The 19,248-nt window shown below is 42.8% G+C and overlaps 1 protein-coding gene across 1 annotated transcript in view; it reads left to right on the plus strand.

Moving 5' to 3' along the window:
* Positions 1–3,876, plus strand: part of LOC110378086 (tau-tubulin kinase homolog Asator) — an 85,521-nt gene extending 81,645 nt beyond the window's left edge. Inside the window, exon 30 of the mRNA XM_064042560.1 lies at positions 124–3,876. Within this exon, the coding sequence (XP_063898630.1) occupies positions 124–307 (184 nt within the window). The 3' untranslated portion in view covers positions 308–3,876. The remainder of the gene's footprint in view (positions 1–123) is intronic.
* Positions 3,877–19,248: the final 15,372 nt, after the last annotated feature.

A 19,248-nucleotide genomic window follows, 5' to 3' on the forward strand; every position in this document is an offset into this window, starting at 1 on the left:
GGTGAAATTGTGTACTGGGTGAAGTTGAGTACACGGGGTAAAGTTGTGTACAATGGGTGAAGGTGTATAATGGGTGTAAGAATAAGTTTAGTACACAAGGTAACGTGACGAGTCTGGTTACAGCCGCAGCGGGTCCCGCGGGGTGCCGGCGCTGCTGCTGCCGTCGCCCCCCGCGTCGGGCGGGTCGTCGTCGTCCGGGTCCCCGCCGCCGGCGGGCCCCGCGCCGCCCGCGGGCCCCCCGGGCGCGGCGCCGGCGCACAACGCGGCGCGCGCGCGGCGCTTCCGCCCGCTGTCCATCGCGCCCTAACACTGCCGCCACCCCGTACTACTTCCACTCTACAGATACGACGTCACGCCGGGCCGCGCTCACTAGACTTGCTTGTCTCAGCATGGCTTGCGGCTAGCTTCGGACGAGCAGAGCTACGTGAACTCCGACTGCACACTCTTATTATTGAATGTGATTGCATTTGTTGTCCACTGTCACGCCTTAAGGAATAGTCACCTGTATATTTGTGTTAGACATTGACAAATTTTACAATTATGTTTTATTTTGTAAATATTGAGTTAATTTTTTACATGCGGTGCGTTATTTATTTTTTATCCAAGCGCTGCAGTGTTGCGTGACGAGCCGGCAGTTTTACTCCAATGACTAATCTTACAGAACTATAAGTACCGACATTGCTACTCAACACTGCAGCGCACAAAAACATTTATTTGCTATAAAATGCTTAATATAGTGTTGTATCTCTTAATTATTTATTAGTTACGATGAAAAGTCACGTTGACACTTAAAGTGGTTGCGTGACATACAAAGTGACATGATGTCACGCTGGCGTTGTCAGAGAGACACTCACGTGGTTACACGGGAGACTCAGTGAGATCTACACGTATGTATAATGATGCTTTTTTGTTGTAAAACTAAGCTGTTCAACGCTCTCTATTACTGTAATGTACATTTAAGTGAATCATAGTGACGCGGGCGTCTCTCTGACGACGCGATGTTAATATATTGTACGAGTTAGATAAACGTTTCAATGAATATCGAAGTAATCAAACAAGGGAATTTAGCTGTACGCGCTCCTAGTGCCGATAGCGATTGGAAATGTCGATTCAGATACCGTTATATCAAAATATCCATATACACTTCAATAGGAGAAACATTATTGAATTACATGGATTGCTGATTACCTCAGAATTAATTACCCACAACCAACAAGTTTTCATAACTATTTATCGAGTTTCCAATCGACTACGATACTAGAAACTGTAATTGTTTTACGTGGATTTCCATAACCTATCCATCCGATATTTGATTAGATATTGAATGTTGGCATTAGCTCCATACAAATGATGCCGTATTTCAATATGTAATCGTATAGTAGTGATACGTTATAGAAATCGACGGTTAAACAACATTTGTGAGATTATCTTAGTATCTCAGTTGGCGGATTGGTGATTCTCATTATTATAATAAATAATATTTCAAGCATAATACGATTGCTTGGAATGCAAAGTGCTATATTTATTATCAGTAACTTAGGACACGTCTTAATGTTTCGCTAATTAATCACAATATGTGTTTCTAATTATAATGTTTCACTTTGTTTTTGTGCTATGAACGGCTAAATATCTGCCAGTAGCCATCGTCTCACGAATGTTATAATTAAAAACATATATTTGTAATTATGTACAGATCGTTCGGTGGGTTTATGTCAATTCTATGCGTCGATCGTCCAAATCTACTCAGAATAAGGAATAATGGAATCATAGTTTTCAAATTATTTATTTTCGCTTCCTTCGAAGCATCATTTATGAAATAGATTAAATTAAAATGGATATGATTAGTAGTTTTATAAAGCTATGGTGTAGGACTGACATAACCTCACTCTGTATAATTGTTACGAATCAATCGAGCATGTTGTACAAATTCGTTTCTACCGTCGAATTGTGAAATTCTAATACTTTACCCGATGGGTGCAAAATAGTTCAAAATTTGTTGATAACTCTATGTGTCGGCTGAACGGAAGATAATATTTTAATACTTGACTCATAGCGTAATTTTTAAACGATTACTTAGATATGGTTAAGGTATAAATAATGTTTATGCTTTGGAACGTATCGACTGTCTCGCATTTTTGTTATGTTTTCAAGTCGATGTATTTTATGTCAAACTTTGTTATCTCCATGGCAACTGATATTAATGATGTATAGTCTGATGGCATTCTCATAGTTATCGTTATCAAGGCTATACTTTGAATCGAATTATTCTTCTGTCACTAACTTGTTTATCAATCTCCAAAAATTTTAAACAATTTCAGTTAAAATCGTATTTTTTAGAGTGAGGTAATGGTCTACAATGTTAAAAGCAACGTCTCTTTTTCGCACCAATTGTTATTTAGTAATGGTATATCAAAAACCTTGATAAGTATAGAAGACCACTAGCAGATGAAAACTAATATTCCAATAGACACAGAAAAATACTGAATACCGAAATGAAATGAGCAGACACAAATATATCGACATTGAAAACGTTGACACGAGACAAACAAACTGTAATAGATAGAACACGACGATTTTCTGTTCACTGTGCTTTTGTAAGCGATATCAATTCCAGTCACACATTACATTATTAATAAACCAAGTTATATAAGTAAAATCAAACTTATTACTAGGAAAATAAAACATAGTTCTTTTAGTCTATGTCTCACTTGCCAGCGGTTCTTATAACTGTCGTTATTTTGAAAATTATCTCTATGACTATTGATTGGGGTTTCTTAGACAAAATATATCCAATTTTATCTCTCCTTTATTTACTCAAAAAATGATATCGCTTTCAGAATCAATAGTTCAGAGAAGAAATAATATTAGTTTTAAAACTCAACGGTGTATGTAATGTACCTACACTAATTCCCGATTCCTATGTTCAGAGAACGATCCGCTTTGCTTACGGACAGTCACTCTGTTTTCTATAAAGCTTATGTCTAACTACCGTTTGTAAGCAAAACAGATCCTTTGTCATAGGAACCGGAAAGAAATTGATAGAAACTATCAAATTGGGCGTTTGTTTAGTTATTGAACTTGACACGACTTGTTAACGTGTTGCTGTAATATTGTATACTCTGTGGCAACACTGAGATTAAAAACTGTAGTTTTGGCAGCATTTGCTTGTAAGTGAATTTGGTTATTTCAGTAATAGACAAGTGATGCGTCATTTGACGATAGCATGCGTCCTACATGACACAGCGATTGTTAAACAATTTCATAATGAGTTCTATCTCTATCGCACTGCATACAAGAGAGAGAGCAACATATCTTAACGTATATTTACCTGTCAATGTTGCCAGAGCATACAGTAGTACAGTGATACCAGTGTATATACAGACGTATACACAAATACATATATATTGAAGTAGACGCCATCGCCATTCAATTCTAGTCTCGCCGCTTAGTGACGCTGCGTATAATGATATGATTAAATATGAATAGATTAAGTATTACGATATATTGAGTATAACAAACTGTGCTTCGCCCTGGAGGCTGGAGGGTGACGGCTGTCGCCTCTGCGGCTCGTATGCACGGTGACTGGGCACTAGTGACCAGTCTCAGTAACTCACAGCTGTCTCAAACTTTGAACTTGGCCCGAACTTTTACATAGCTATTATGATGAAGTTTCCTTAGTAATGTTCGTTGTATTCACGAGTAGAATTGTTTATAATCACTAATGACCAGTCACCGTGTATATAAATATATATTATATATATAACATGTATGTTCTAAGGCCCGACGCCACTCGCACGCCTCATGAGATGTTCATTTGCCGTTTATTTTATATCTACCGAATGCACAATGAACTTTAATAAAAGGTAATTGTCCTTGTGTGCGAGTTTTATTTATTTGCTCCTCAATCCTTCATCATGTAACTGCCTTGTCGGTCTGGCTGATGCAAGCGCGGCTGCTGTGCACGAGCTCTCGGGTTCGATTCCCGGATCGCAATTTCTTTGTGGGTTTTAAGGTAAAGAAAAGTTGGTTGGCATGGGAGAACAAGTTAATTATAAATATGAAAGTTTGTGGGAATGTCTGGATGTATGTTTGTTATTTGGTGAAGCGTCAATGTCTTTTTTTTCAATGCAAATATTTATTCAATAATAAATTAAATACATAAGTTATTTTTCCCGCAACTTAAAACTTTATTTCGATCATTTTCATATTTATAATAACCCAATTGAGTCTCTGGTGATGATATCCGAACGACAATACTAGCTACCGCAGCGCCCATTGGTTCGTATCGAGTGTTCTAGAGGATACTCGCAACAAGCTAGCAGTGTTGCGTCTGGCCACCGCCAAGGACGGACGTAGTACTTCTCCCGCCGCCATTCGCATTGTGTCGAATACACACCGCTCCGCGTCATTATTTCCCTATATGTGATTTCCTGAAGATTCTCGTGTAATAATTGAACCTGCTGCTAGAAGACATTGCGGACTTATAGTGCAGTGCTGATTTCACGAGTTTTAACCAGTCCACCGGTGGATGAACCTAGATTTAGCTCGCCGGCCGGCAGCCCTTACCGCGACCACGCACTCTGGAACGAGGCATCTTCACATCTCGATGGTTCTAAGTGAGGTCCCTGGATTCACAAGGTACGTGGGCTTTATTGCTGCAAATAGTTGTAGTGGTATTGGTGTCTAACGGAATATCATCGGCAGGGATTTAATTGAATTACGATTTGAGTTTCACCGCCATATTTCTTTTCCCGCATTCGATTTTCAAGATTTGAAATCACCGCTCCCGCATCCCGCACTTCTCTTTTCTTTCTTCATTCCACCTTTTAAATTTGTCCCAATAAATAAATCCATTATTTTTTTATTATTTTTCCCCGATGAGGCTATTTACACGCCTCATCATTATTCTTTCACGCAAAATCAAATTTGGTTGGGTATGTAGATTGGTGATACCCTGGATAAACACATAGGCTACTTTTTGTCAAACCACATTGCGGGCGGAAACTAGTCGCCTTATATGAGGACAGCCGCCGTAGCCGATGATAATCGGCTAGGAGGACATGATTACCACATGTCAGCCAATTGTCGTATACTGCTGAATATAGGCTAAGTATCTAGACAACTCATTTTATAGGTAATATTTATTTAAATATTCCCATTAGAAATAAAAAGGTCCGGCTGGGGTAATGTTACGCCAGTAGGAAATGATTTTGTGAATTAATTAAAAAACTATAAGCGCAACAAATTTAAAAATGTGCGCAACAATTACAGAAGCCGCACAACTAATTATCTATAAGATTAAAACGACCATTGTCGACAACATCTGGCCTACTGGGTAACGCACACCATCAAATCAATGAACCTCATGATTTATTTACTGATGTCGAAAGTAAGCATTCATGTTGGTCACATTAGCCTTACAAGTGAATGGGCAAAAAGCAGATCAATAACCACAGAAATTGAAAAAATACAACTTTTGAAGATGCCTGTATCTGCTGGTTGCTGCTGCGATTATATTCACTCTTTTATAGTATGTAGTTACGTTAAAAATAAAAGAATATACTAATTAAAAAAATTCTCATTAAACATAAAAGACAGTCCCTAAAATCACCCATCCTCCGAGCCTTTTCCCAATCATGTTGGGGTCGGCTTCCAGTCTAACCGGATTCAGCTGAGTACCAGTGTGCCACAAGAAGCGACTGCCTATCTGACCTCCTCAACCCAGTTACCCGGGCAACCCGATACCCCTTGGTTAGACTGGTGTCAGACTTACTGGCTTCTGACTACCCGTAACGACTGCCAAGGATGTTCAATGACAGCCGGGACCTACAGTTTAACGTGCCATCCGAAACACAGCCAATGGTGTCTAAGATATACTTAGAAAGTACATACAAACTTAGAAAAGTTGCATTGGTACTTGCCTGACCTGGGATCGAACCCGCGCCCTCGTACTTGAGGTTGGTCCTTTACCCACTAGGCCACCACGACTTCCGAGTCCCTAAAATCACCCGTCCTTCACCACTTCGTGTAGAGGCAGGGCCGCGCCGCCCCTGTGTGCGAAGTGTGCGGCGCACACAGGCGCCAAGACAATAGGGGCGCCGCGCCGCCACTGCCACCTAAATTATTTTTGTTACCTATATGATTGTTTTTTGTAGTGGAGTATCGACAAGTAGGTACAATACGCGCAACATAGGCCTTGTAAACTACAAAACATCTATAACGCTTATTGAACAAGTCTCTCAATATTTAAATGTTTATTATTATTCACGTTTATGGTTTCATTTTACGTTTAGGGTTCTAGTTTACATTCCGTTAAAACGGCGGCAGTTCTTTGAACCAGGGAAAAAGTACTAGTTATTTAAAACCGTAGAGGCGCCGAGTTTGTATGAGTATGAGTGAGTTTCTGAACGCAGCCCGATGCGATCACGGGTATTCCTCGATTTTAACGAACGAGATAGCTAAGGTAAAACAAAACAAATGAACAATCATTTGATTGAAAGTGTGTGTAATACTAGTAGTATGGCCTCCTCTATGGATATTGTTGCTAAATTAGTTAATCTTTCCTGACTCATTGTAGAGCGCTGGTAATTTTTTATAAGTTTTAGTTTAGAAAAGGACCTTTCCGCGCTTGCTACTGTAACTGGCATAGTTAGCATAATTCGTAATGCTATTGTAATGTTAGGGCATATAGCTGTCAAATTGTTTATATATTGTCTAAATTAAAACTTATAAAAACTTAGGTAGAAAGCGATGCGTACGATGCGGACAGGTGGACGCACTTGTTTGAGTTTCTATATAAATAATACTACGATCCGTTGCGTGCGATACGTCCGTTGCGTACGATACCGACAAGTAGACGCTTAACTTTAACAAACAATTTTAAAATTTTCGCGCTCGCTACGCTCGCGGCTGTTCGCTTGTCAGTATAGTTCTTTCTAACATGATTAGAGTACTTTTATGTCCCAAAACTCAAAAATTTTCGCGCTCGCTGCGCTCGCGACTGCTCCTTGCACCGTTCTTTAATATACAAGTTTAGGCGCTTTAGTGACCCAAACCTCAAAAATTTTTGCGCTCGCTACGCTCTGCTTTATTTTCCACTTCTTTTATTTTTTCAATCCTTTTTTAGCCGAACCTAGAAGGTAGCGCCGCTTGTAAGTCCTTTTATTAACAAGAAAATAACTCCTAGCTCACAACAGACTTTTCACGTAGAACAAAGGGCCTCGCATAGACCTGCCGCACGTAGCCTCGCAATGGCTAGGGCCGCCACTGACTGGAGAACATTTATTTCAGTCAAATTTAACAATTAAAAATATTCATTCAAAAATTAAATTCGTTTTATGATGATTCGTTAAAAAAGAGGCGCTTCATAGGTTTCGCACACAGGCGCTGCCGGGGGTCGGCGCGGCCCTGTGTAGAGGAAGGAGAAATGATGGAACTTCTCATGCATGGTTCGAAGAACCGTTCTAAAAAAACATGATAAGTACATTAAGTTGGTTTAACATTAAACAAAGTAAGGTGGGTGTGGGTGGTGAGTTTCGGGTGGCTCATCGTCCTTTCCTCTCCTAGTAGACAACAGCCCATGTCTTCGGCGCGCGTTGTTCCACGCACCCCTCAAGGAGAGTCAGCAAACCCCAATGGGGCTCAACAAGGCCAAATCCTGCCGGGGCTGCGAGATTGTTCGAAAGAGTTACCCGTGTCCTGGTATACACAGGCTTAAGAAGGAACATGGTGGGATTTAGTCAGTATGAGACTGACACTCCCCCACGCTACACTGACAGCCAGACCAGCCAGTCATCTTCAGGAGAGTGGATGTGGTCATCTTCATCACGTATATACCAACACTTAGTGGTTTATCGGAGAATCAATCAGATTGTTTATGTTAGTTACACCCACCCAAAACAAAAATGTGAAAGACTGCCAAGTTCGATAATATGGGAATGCTTCGCCTATAAAAGAAGTGAGATCTGAATAAGTACCAAGTTCCATACACATACCTCAGATAAAAATAGTTACTTTTTAATGATGTTACTTGGCAAGTTTTCATACACCTTGTTATAAACCTACTAAACGCAATGAATCAAGTATTTAATTTTCTATTAAAACTTGCCAAGTAATCATCATTAAAAAGTAACTATTTTAACTGAGGTATGTGTATGGAACTTGGTACTTATTCAGATCTCACTTCTTTATAGGCGAAGCATTCCCATATTATCGAACTTGGCAGTCTTTCACATTTTTGTTTTGGGTGGGATTTCATTTATTTTTGTAAGGTTGTTTATTTTATTTTTTTCTTATGATGAAGTTAGTTAAAGAAATGTCTCATTTATACTATCTTTTAGATTTTTTAATATGCACTATGTTTCTTACAAAGAAATGAACTAGATTAACTATGACTAGATTTACCAACTGACAGACATGACATGTTATCATATATTATGTTCGTGGATCAAAGTTACACATTCGTTATTTTCGAAAGTGATTCACACTTGGCCGTTTTCAGATTTTTACTTTACTTTGACTAAATACAAACCTTTGTACCATTCGAAGATATATTATATAAATATAGATAAATTTAGTTCGTTTTAGTTCCTTAGGGTATAAATTTACACCGGGTATAAAACACCTTCATTATTTTGAAACCGACTCACACTTGGCCATTTTCAGATTTTTCCCTTTACCTTGACATAAAGACCTACCTCCATGCCAAATTTCAAGTCAATACGACCATTGGAAGTGGTCTAGGTTTTTGATGAGTGAGTCAGTGAATAAGTGAATCAGTGAATCAGTGTATAGTAAAAACAGCGATTTTCTGACGTCAATATCTCAAGACCTACAATAGGTATATTAATGAAATTTTGTATTTTAGATAAGTGAGGGGGTCTCAACAGATACTAGAAATTTGATATGCGTAAATAAAATAGATTTTGAGTTACGGGGGGTCGAATTTGGCCCGAAATGGTTCGTGTAATATAACCCACGGCCGGTGTGTCGCCTTTTTTGCTCGAACTTGGCGGACACACTGCCGTGTGTCTAGATCACTCGCTGTCGAACCTTTCTGTATCAAATCTTAAAAAGTTACATAATTTTTTGTGTGCAATATATCGAAATTCCGTGTGTATGATAGGAGTGCAAAGCACAACAAAACCAACATTATCCTTCTTGATTCTAATAATGGCGTCCACGGCCGATTTCGGCCACGGCGACTGTTCTCATTTAAGGAGATCAGCCAGCTGCGCAGGAAATATTATAGTGCACAAGCATTTGCGCCCACAGGTGCACTCACTATTCCTTCACTCTCATAGCCCGATGGGACGGCAATCCGACACGACCGGAAAGAGATCAGGCGCAAGACCGACATTTACGCGCTCTCCGATGCACGGGTGAATCAATCAACAACTTCCTGACTACGGGCTGCTTTGTGAAAGTTTAAGAAAACCCACAAAGCGATTTCGGCCCGACCCGGGAATCGAACCCGAGACCTCGAACACAGCAGCCGCACTTGCGACCACTAGACCAACGAGGCAGTCAAGTCAAGTCCTTCTTGATTAGAATTGATGTGAATTAGAAGTAGGTAAGGTAATTAAACGTCTTCCGTCCTTTCTGTTATGTATAGAGGCGAAATTCTACCGGTGAGCTGTTAGTGAAGCACAGTATACACAGTAGTCGCAGCAGCTGAAAATGTACAAATGGCAACTTTGTCAAAGCTTATATACTTATAATATCTGTTTCCCGCGGCCCCGTCCCGCGTCCTGTGAGAGCTACTTACGTACGCGTAGATAATAATTTTCCAAAACGGTTGACTAGATCCAGTCCGAATTTCACCAACTTTAGTTCTCTCTTTAGAATATACATGACCACATATCCACAACACAACCTTGATGGGTCAACCTGTGCGGCTGAATAGTAGTACCTAGGTAATTCCCTAGATCAGCAATATATTGCATAATAATATCATGTAAAAGAATACACCTAGGTACGGTAGATATGTGTAGTATTTTGCCAATAACATATTGCCCACGCAGACGAAGTCGCGGGCTGTTGCCCGCTAGTTCTTTATAAATATCTACTGTTGAACAACTTCATACATAAAACCTCAGATCAAAGAAAGAAAGAAATATTTCTTTGAGCATAAAACTAATAAGTATTTATTATTTTTCGGATCAACATATCGAAAAGTTAATATCAAAACACTCGAATTGACACTCCCTCGTACGAATATGAGGGCTTTGTTAAAACAAAAGATGTTTGTGGAGGCAACTACAAGCCATTTCGAGACAAATTTCATTCAAAACGCGGTAATCACAATATGACCTTGAGGCAAAGTTTACCTGCCCTGTACACACCGGGTGGGTGGGCGGGGCAATTTTGACGTTTCGTAAAAGATATCGTAACAAAAGTGGTGTCAAAAGAAGCGTCTCGGCGAGAGCTATCCAATGGTATATAATAATAGGTAAAAATAGAGCAAAACTTTAAAGTATTGCTCGAAAAACTGTTTTTTCATAAAGAACGAAATTTCATACAGAATGGTGAATAACTTGCCGAAAATGGAGCGTAAAATTCGCACTCCAAAAGCCCAAGTAGGAAGCACAGATAAAATTAAAGACAACTATCTCAAATACATAATCATAATGAAAATATAAGTTCGACGAAACTTGAATTTTCAAATTTATAACTTTTGATAAATAATTACATGCAAAATCTGCAGTACTCTTACCTTCTAAACAACAACAGACAGAGCACATCTAAAACCAGATCTTCTGAACTCTACGCCTACTTACCTAACTTTGTAAAACCTAACTGTGTAAAACATAACTTAGTGCAACCTAACTGTGTGAAACCTAACTGTGTGCAAACTAACTTTGTGCAACCTAACTGTGTGAAACCTAACTGTGTGCAAACTAACTTTGTGCAACCTAACTGTGTGCAAACTAACTTTGTGAAACGTAACTGTGTGCAAACTAACATTGTGCAACCTAACTTTGTGAAACCTAACTATGTGCAAACTAACTTTGTGCAACTAACTGTGAAACCTAACTGTGTGCAAACTAACTTTGTGCAACCTAACTGTGAAACCTAACTGTGTGCAAACTAACTGTGTGCAACCTGCAAACTAACTGTGTGCAACTAACTGTGTGCAAACTAACTAACTGTGCAAACTAAACTGTGAATGTGTGCAAACTGTGAAACTAACTGTGCAATGTGAACTAACTGTGCAATGTGAATGCAAACTAACTTTGTGCAACCTAACTGTGCAAACTAACTTTGTGCAACCTAACTGTGTGCAAACTAACTTTGTGCAACCTAACTGTGTGCAAACTAACATTGTGCAACCTAACTTTGTGCAAACCTAACTGTGTAAACTAACTTTGTGCAACCTAACTTTGTGCAAACTAACTGTGTGCAACCTAACTGTGTGAAACCTAACTGCGTGTAAACTAACTTTGTGCAACCTAACTGTGTGCAAACTAGCTTTGTGCAACCTAACTGTGTGCAAACTAAGTTTGTGCAACCTAACAGTGTGCAAACTAACTTTGTGCAACCTACCTGTGTGCAAACTAACTTTGTGAAAACTAACTGTGTGAAACCTAACTGTGTGCAAACTAATTTTGTGCAACCTAACTGTGTGCAAACTAACTTTGTGCAACCTAACTGTGTGCAAACTAAGTTTGTGCAACCTAACAGTGTGCAAACTAACTGTGCAAACTAACTTTGTGCAACCTAATTGTGCAAAACTGTGAATAACTGTGTGAATGGAAACTAATGTGTGCAATGGAATGTGAACCTAATGGAATGGAATGGAACTGGAATGGAATGGAATAAATGTGAATGGAATGGAATGGAATGGAATGGAATGGAATGGAATGGAATGGAATGGAATGGAATGGAATGGAACCTAACTGTGTGTGTGCAAACTAACTTTGTGCAACCTAACTGTGTGCAAACTAACTAATAAACCTAACTGTGTGCAAACTAACTTTGTAAACCTAACTGTGTGCAAACTAACTTTGTGCAACCTAACTGTAAAGTAACCTAACTGTGTGCAAACTAATGGAAAGTAACCTAACTGTGTGCAACCTAACTGTGTGCAAACTAACTTTGTGCAACCTAACTGTGTGCAACCTAACTGTGTGAAACCTAACTGTGTGCAAACTAACTTTGTGAAACCTAACTGTGTGAAACCTAACTGTGTGCAAACTAACTTTGTGAAACCTAACTTTGTGCAAACTAACTTTGTGCAACCTAACTATGTGCAAACTAACTTTGTGCAACCTAACTATGTGCAAACTAACTTTGTGCAACCTTACTGTGTGCAAACTAAGTTTGTGCAACCTAACAGTGTGCAAACTAACTTTGTGCAACCTAACTGTGTGCAAACTAACTGTGTGAAACCTAACTGTGTGCAAACTAACTTTGTGAAACCTAACTGTGTGCAAACTAACTATGTGCAACCTAACTGTGTGCAAACTAACTTTGTGAAACCTAACTGTGTGCAAACTAACTTTGTGCAACCTAACTGTGTGCAAACTAACTTTGTGCAACCTAACTGTGTGCAAACTAAGTTTGTGCAACCTAACAGTGTGCAACCTAACAGTGTGCAAACTAACTTTGTGCAACCTAACTGTGTGCAAACTAACTTTGTGAAAACTAACTGTGTGAAACCTAACTGTGTGCAAACTAACTTTGTGCAACCTAACTGTGTGCAAACTAACTTTGTGAAACCTAACTGTGTGCAAACTAACTTTGTGCATCCTAACTGTGTGCAAACTAAAACACTTCAGAGAACTAAAACTAAAACAGTTCAGTTTTTTTGTGGCAGGAGTGGGAAATCCTCATGGACACCCCGAGGGGTAGTGCCGGACTCTTACCGGCTAAAACCCACTCCTGCCTCGCAAGTTGTCCTCTAACGTTGTCAGAGCTCTTTATTGCGATTTGTTTAATTATTATCTTACACACATTTACATAGCTAACATCTTTGAACTAAATAATATCTATGGTGATTTATTTATTGTCTAATTTACAGCTAAGCAGTGCACATGGCCCAGTATTTCTTTTGTTTGGAGCTTTCCGTATCTATTATTATATATATATTTATACATTTTTTTTTTTTCCGTATATTGGTACTTAAACTATATACTCAATATACAGGTAAGTATCCATATTTACAACTTATTTCTACTTATTACTAAAGTAACTACTTTTTCGCAATAGTCTAAAAACTTCGGCCGGTCTTTTTTAGCTCTCATTAGAAATGGGAGGTTTGTTGCTGTAAGGCTCATTGTTAACTCTTGCTCCGCCTCAAAACGTGCTCTCTCTGTAATTGGGCACTCCAGGAGGATGTGGGCAACGGTTTCCTCGACTCCAGGTTCACAGGCGCACGATGAATTCTCCTTACATTTAAATCGTGTCAGATATGAGGAGAATCCACCGTGTCCAGTGAAGTTTTGTGTCCTTATGTATGTGAGATCAATTTTTCTCACAATACCGTACGCGGATATTGCGTCGGGGAAAAACTTTTGAAAAAAGTTTTGTGCCGGAGGCTGTTTCTCCGGATTTATATTTCCCATTCCATTCGTCAAGCACGTCAAGTCAAGCACGTCAAAACCTCATACGTATCTGCCGCTTGACGAATGAGATGGGGCACAGGTCGTAGTTCGGCTTCTTCTTCGACTTTAGGGCAGCTTCCTTTGCGAGTTGATCAGCCCGCTCATTGCCCTCCAATCCTGTGTGGGCCTTTATCCAGAACAAGGAGACACTCTTGTTCTGGAGCTTGCAGCGTTTAGGTTTCACACAGTTAGGTTAGGTTAGGTTAGGTTGGCGGAATGGCGGCAGAGGCTTCTGCGCCCTACCGCCGGCCTCGCCACCGTCGAGGCGATCCGGCCAGTGCTCGACGACTGGCTCGGGAGAAGGCACGGCTCCCTGTCGTTCAGGGTGACGCAGGTGCTGTCGGGGCACGGCTGCTTCGGCAAGTACCTGTGTCGCATAGGCAGGGAGCCGGACGCTCGGTGCCACCACTGCGTCCATGGCGGGGAGGACACGGCGCAACACACGTTCGTTCAGTGTGTTGCTTGGGAGGAGCAGCGCCGTGTCCTCACAAATGAAGTAGGAGGCGATCTGTCGCTGCCGGCCGTGGTACGGAAGATGGTCGGCAGCGCAGAGTCGTGGGACGCAGTGGTGTCCTTCTGCGAGGACGTGATGTCGCAGAAGGAAGCTGCGGAACGGGAGAGGGAGATTTCAACTGCCGATCCCGCCCGCAGCAGGCGCTCGGGCGCCGGAGGAGGGCAGACAACGCCCCTTCCGCCCCCATGAACGGGTCCAGGGGCGAAGGACTTGGGAAGTCCCCGCCCCTATTCAACGGACCCGAGGCGGAGGCGCGCGGGTGTCGACGCGCGCCTCTGAGGCGTTGCACGGGGAGTTTAACACCTCACCCCCGTGCCCGAGGCGAGGCCCGCAAGGCGGGCCAGCACCAGTGCGGGGCTGCGGAAGAATTTGATTCCCGCGGCCCCGCGCCCACGTAAGGAGGACACAGGGGGTTTTAGCCGGTAAGAGTCCGGCACACCCTCCGCCTCTCCCAGGCGGAGGAAGTCCATGAGGATTTCCCCGAGAAAAAAAAGGTTAGGTTAGGTTAGGTTAGGTTAGGTTAGGTTAGGTTAGGTTAGGTTAGGTTAGGTTAGGTTAGGTTAGGTTTTTTGTACCAAATCCGCCACATTTATTGGCGCCTAAGTAATGCTAATTCTCTTTCATACCAGTTCTCGCTGATTTTCCTCTCGTACTTTCATGCTTCATACAGTGTCTTTCTACTATCCTTCCTCATTCATTCTCGTGGGTGGGACTCCCACTTTTGTTTTACTATTCTATTTCCTATTCTATTATTATATTTATTAAAAATTTAGTAGGGGAAATGAGTTCTCTTACTCCTTTTTTATTTTACAACTTATTATAATAATATTTTACGTTCTTATATACTATTTGTTTTATTTCACTTATATTCTACCATGTTACACATTCTATCTTTCTTATGACTATTTCTAATTTTCTTATGTACTACACTTACAGTTTTTTGCTTCTTATTACTATGTTTCTATGTTATAATCTATATTATAAATAAAACATAGTTTTATACACTACTGTTTCTTTTTACAACGGTTTTGGCTACATTCTCGCAGTACTCTAAAAATTTATTTCTAGACTTGCCCGACATCACGTCTCTCACGTTGTCCCTTGTCAATATGATGCCTAGTTGGCATTCTATGTTGTATCTGTCCCGTGAGAAAATGGGACACTCTAGAATTATATGCGGGACACTCTCTTCTGCGGTTAGGTCGCAGACGCACGATGGGCTCTCCTTACACTTGAAACGGTTCAAGTATTCTGAGAACCCACCGTGCCCTGTTAATACCTGTGTGAGAACGCCTGTTGGCCGCACCTGTTTCACAATACGGAAGGCGGCGATGGCGTCAGGAAGAAACATCTTCGTCACCGAGGCCGTCTCGCCCGACACATATCTCCGATTCCACTCACCAAGCGAATCCTGACGGATTTGTCGCCTGATGTATGAAATCGGACATTGGTCGTAGTCTGGCTTCCTCCGTGACGACAATGCTGCCTCCTTCGCCAGCTCGTCCGCACGCTCATTCCCTGGCAGGCCCGCGTGGGCTTTGATCCAGAACAGAGACACAGCTTTGCTCTGGTCCAAGGCTTGAGACAAATTTGCTCGCGCGCGGACCGCCAGGGGATGAAGCGAGCCATGGTTTGACAGCGTCTGCAATGCTGCCATTGAGTCGCTGTACAAACCATAGCTCGATTCCGTGCGTTTGAGGATTACGTCTGTTGCCCTGCAAATGGCCAGGAGTTCCGCCTGGTAGACCGTGCAGTACGCGGCAAGGCTAAGTTTGAGGTTCTGGACTTCGCCCTCATTATTCCATAAGGATAATGCGGCTCCGACCTTCCCCTCAATCTTGCTGCCGTCAGTGAAAATTCGCACTGTCTGCACGTTGTATGTGTCTACCTGCTGTTGATCAGCAAGGCACACGAACTCCAGGGGCATTTGCGTGGCTGGATGAGGGGCTTCTGCAAACCTCACCATACTCTCTATCTCTCTATCGCCCGGCACAAACTGGGACGACCCTCTCCTCGCCGCATACAGGGCTGCTGCCTCTTGTATGCGGAGGTCTAGAGGAAGTATCCCAGAGAGCACCAGTGCGGCATTGAGAGAGACAGTACGGTAGGATTTACAGAGCTTCTGGACGAATCCTCTCTGGACAGAGGCAAGCCGCTTCCGTATTCCCTGCTTAGCGGTAGCGGGAGCCCAGGCGGCAGCCGCGTACGTGATGATAGGTTCGATGGTTGCTGTGTAAATGGTGTGGATTATGTCTCGATGTAGTCCCCAACTGATTTTTGCGGCGCGGGAAAGCTGCTTATATATTTCGGCTGCCTTCTTGCAAACGTTTGCGGTGTGTTCGTTGAACGTGAGTTTTTCGTCGATGGTGAGTCCTAAAAGCTTCATCTTCTTCACCATACCAATGTCGACCCCGGCCATGTTCAGGATTGGGGTGTCGTACTTAAGCTTATTGGTTACGAGCATCGCACAAGTCTTGTGCGGTGCAAACCTGAGCTTGTTCCTGACTCCCCACTCCCGAACATGGGCGAGGGCTGCATTGGTGATCCGTGAGACTTCAGCTGCAGTGTCCCCATCCACGACGAGGACGATGTCGTCCGCAAACGCCTGGACAAAGTTCCCACGCCGTTCCAGGTCCTGTAGTAGTGGGTCCAGAAGTAGGTTCCACAGGATTGGTCCACCGATTGACCCTTGGACACAGCCTTTGTTCGTCTCTCTTGTGCATTCCTCCCCGGCATATCGAACCCTGACTTTCCTACTGTCGAGATAGCTGTCTAGTAGCCTCCTGACATTTACCGGGCACCCTTCCTCAGCCAGTCTGACTCTAATGGCAGGCCACCAGGCGCTATCGAACGCTCCCTCTATATCCAATGACACCAAGACAATTAGCTTTTTCAGCCTCAACTTGTCCTGTACGTGTTTCACTAGCGTATAGAGGGCGTCCTCGGTGCTCCTCTGGGGCATAAAGCCAAACTGACGAGTACTGAGCCGCGGCACGAGCTGCCATTTAATCCGTGCTACTATCATCCTCTCCAGGACCTTCCCCAAGACCGGCAGCAGACCTATCGGTCTATACGACTTGGGGCTCTGATAATTGTCCTTGCCCGGTTTTCTGAGGACCACCACCGTTGCCTCTTTCCAGATGTCCGGGAAATGTGCCAGTTCTAGGCATTTGTTGTATAGGGCAAGGAACGCGTCCGGGTCCTGGTAGATTGCTCGACTGCAGATATCTGATGTTAATCCATCCCCTCCTGGTGCTTTCTTCGGATTGAAACCTGCCACGGCGGTCTTCAGCTCCAGTGATGTAAACGGTGGATCATGGTATTCATCATGAGTCCACCCGTTTATTCGACTGGCTGCTTCCCTAATCATCTTGTGGTCTGCGTTGTCCTCTTCTTCTGTGTCCTTTGGATAGAACGTATCTGCAAGTAGGGCTGCCGATTCTCTTGGGTTTAGGAATGCACCATCGCTAGATAGGGTCAAGTCTTCCTGTCTCCTGGTGGTTCTGCCTATGATCCTGTAGATACCTTCCCACATTCCCTCTCGATCTTGCTTCCGGCAAAACTCCTTCCAACTGGCGACTTGGGCTTTCTTTTCTTCGATCTCATACTCTTCTTTTGCTTTCAGGTACGAGTCAAGGACCATCGCTCTCCGGACCGGTGCGGCATTGCGGATGCGGTTCTTCTTTCTTGTTACCTCCTTTCTCATCAAGGCGAGCTCCTCGGACCACCACGGAATTGTAAGTTTACATTTGTTTTTAACTTGTGGAATGGCTTGTTCACATGCTTCTTGAATTATTTTTCTATATATTATAACTGTCTCTTCCAATTTTTGTTTGCTATTAATTAACTTTATACTTTCTAAATTTAAGTGATTTTCTTCTTTCAGTTTCTCTAAGTTTGTCTTAAATTTTCCCAGTCCGCTTTCCTTGTGTTGAATTTTCTTGTCGTCCTGCTTATGTTCATACCCTTTTCCCTTTTACCTTAACATTAAAAAATATCGTGTTGTGGTCCGAGGACGTTGCACTTGTGTCGACCCGCCAGTCGTCTACCAGGTCAAAGAGGTTGAGCGAGCATGCCGTGACATCTACATGGCTTTTAAACGCTCTACCACCTCTCATGGTATCGAAAGTAGGTGTCGCCAGTATTCAGTACCTGAAGCTCTAACTCTTCCAGGGTCCCGGACATATCTTCACCCTGGGGTCTTCTACAGTACTGCCCCACCAGGAACTCTTTGCGTTGGCGTCGCCACCCATCAGCAATCCACCGTTGGCCACTTCCGTTTTGATCTGGGCGATCTGGTTCAGGTATGGCCCTATCGGTTGGTCTGGCTCAAAATAGTATGAGACTACTGCGATTTCCCAGGCTTTGGTTCGGATCCCCACCACGACGATGTTGTTTGTGGTGAGTTTCGGGTGGGGGATAACATCAAGGTCATCATCAAAGACAGCTATTGCTGCCTTAACCCTCCCACTTCCTTCATCCTCGCACTGGTAGATTCTCGCACCACGGTAGTTCTTCATACTTCGCCTCGCCCCCACGTACGGCTCCTGAATCAGCGCCCATGCGATCTGCCTTTCACTGGCCTCTAATAAGAGTTCGGTGGTAGCCAGTTCCTTGCGTTGTAAGTTTGCTTGGGCCACACGGTAAGGTCTTGCTGATTGTTGGACGGGAGTGTTTCTTGGGACAACCTCAGCAGTATGCTACTGCCGTCCTTGCTATTATATCCCATTTCCTCCTAATTGCACAATCCGAACTGAAGGCATTGTGTTCTGTTTTTTCTAGCCTTGCGTGTGTGCAGTTGCAGCATATCGGTGTTGAACCCGCTAACCAATCCGGACAGTCATTTCTTAGGTGCGGTCCGCCGCAGTGACTGCACTTCTCTACGGTTTCCGTGCAGATTCGGCGGCTATGCCCGTATCCAAGACAGAGCGAACATTGGAGGAGGGCTCTGGTCTTCGGCCCGTATCCGCTGGAGGTCGATATAAACATATCCTCTTTCTGTCACCCGTCTCCAGATGCTGGGCGAGGTACTAAGCACGATGTGTCCTGTGTGCGGGTTTCTTGCTTTCTTCCTATATTTAACTTCTAACCTATCCGCCTCACCGTCGAGGCCGTGAAAGATACTCGGAT

Source organism: Helicoverpa armigera, chromosome 29 (genome assembly GCF_030705265.1).
Source record: "Helicoverpa armigera isolate CAAS_96S chromosome 29, ASM3070526v1, whole genome shotgun sequence".
NCBI lineage: Eukaryota > Metazoa > Arthropoda > Insecta > Lepidoptera > Noctuidae > Helicoverpa > Helicoverpa armigera.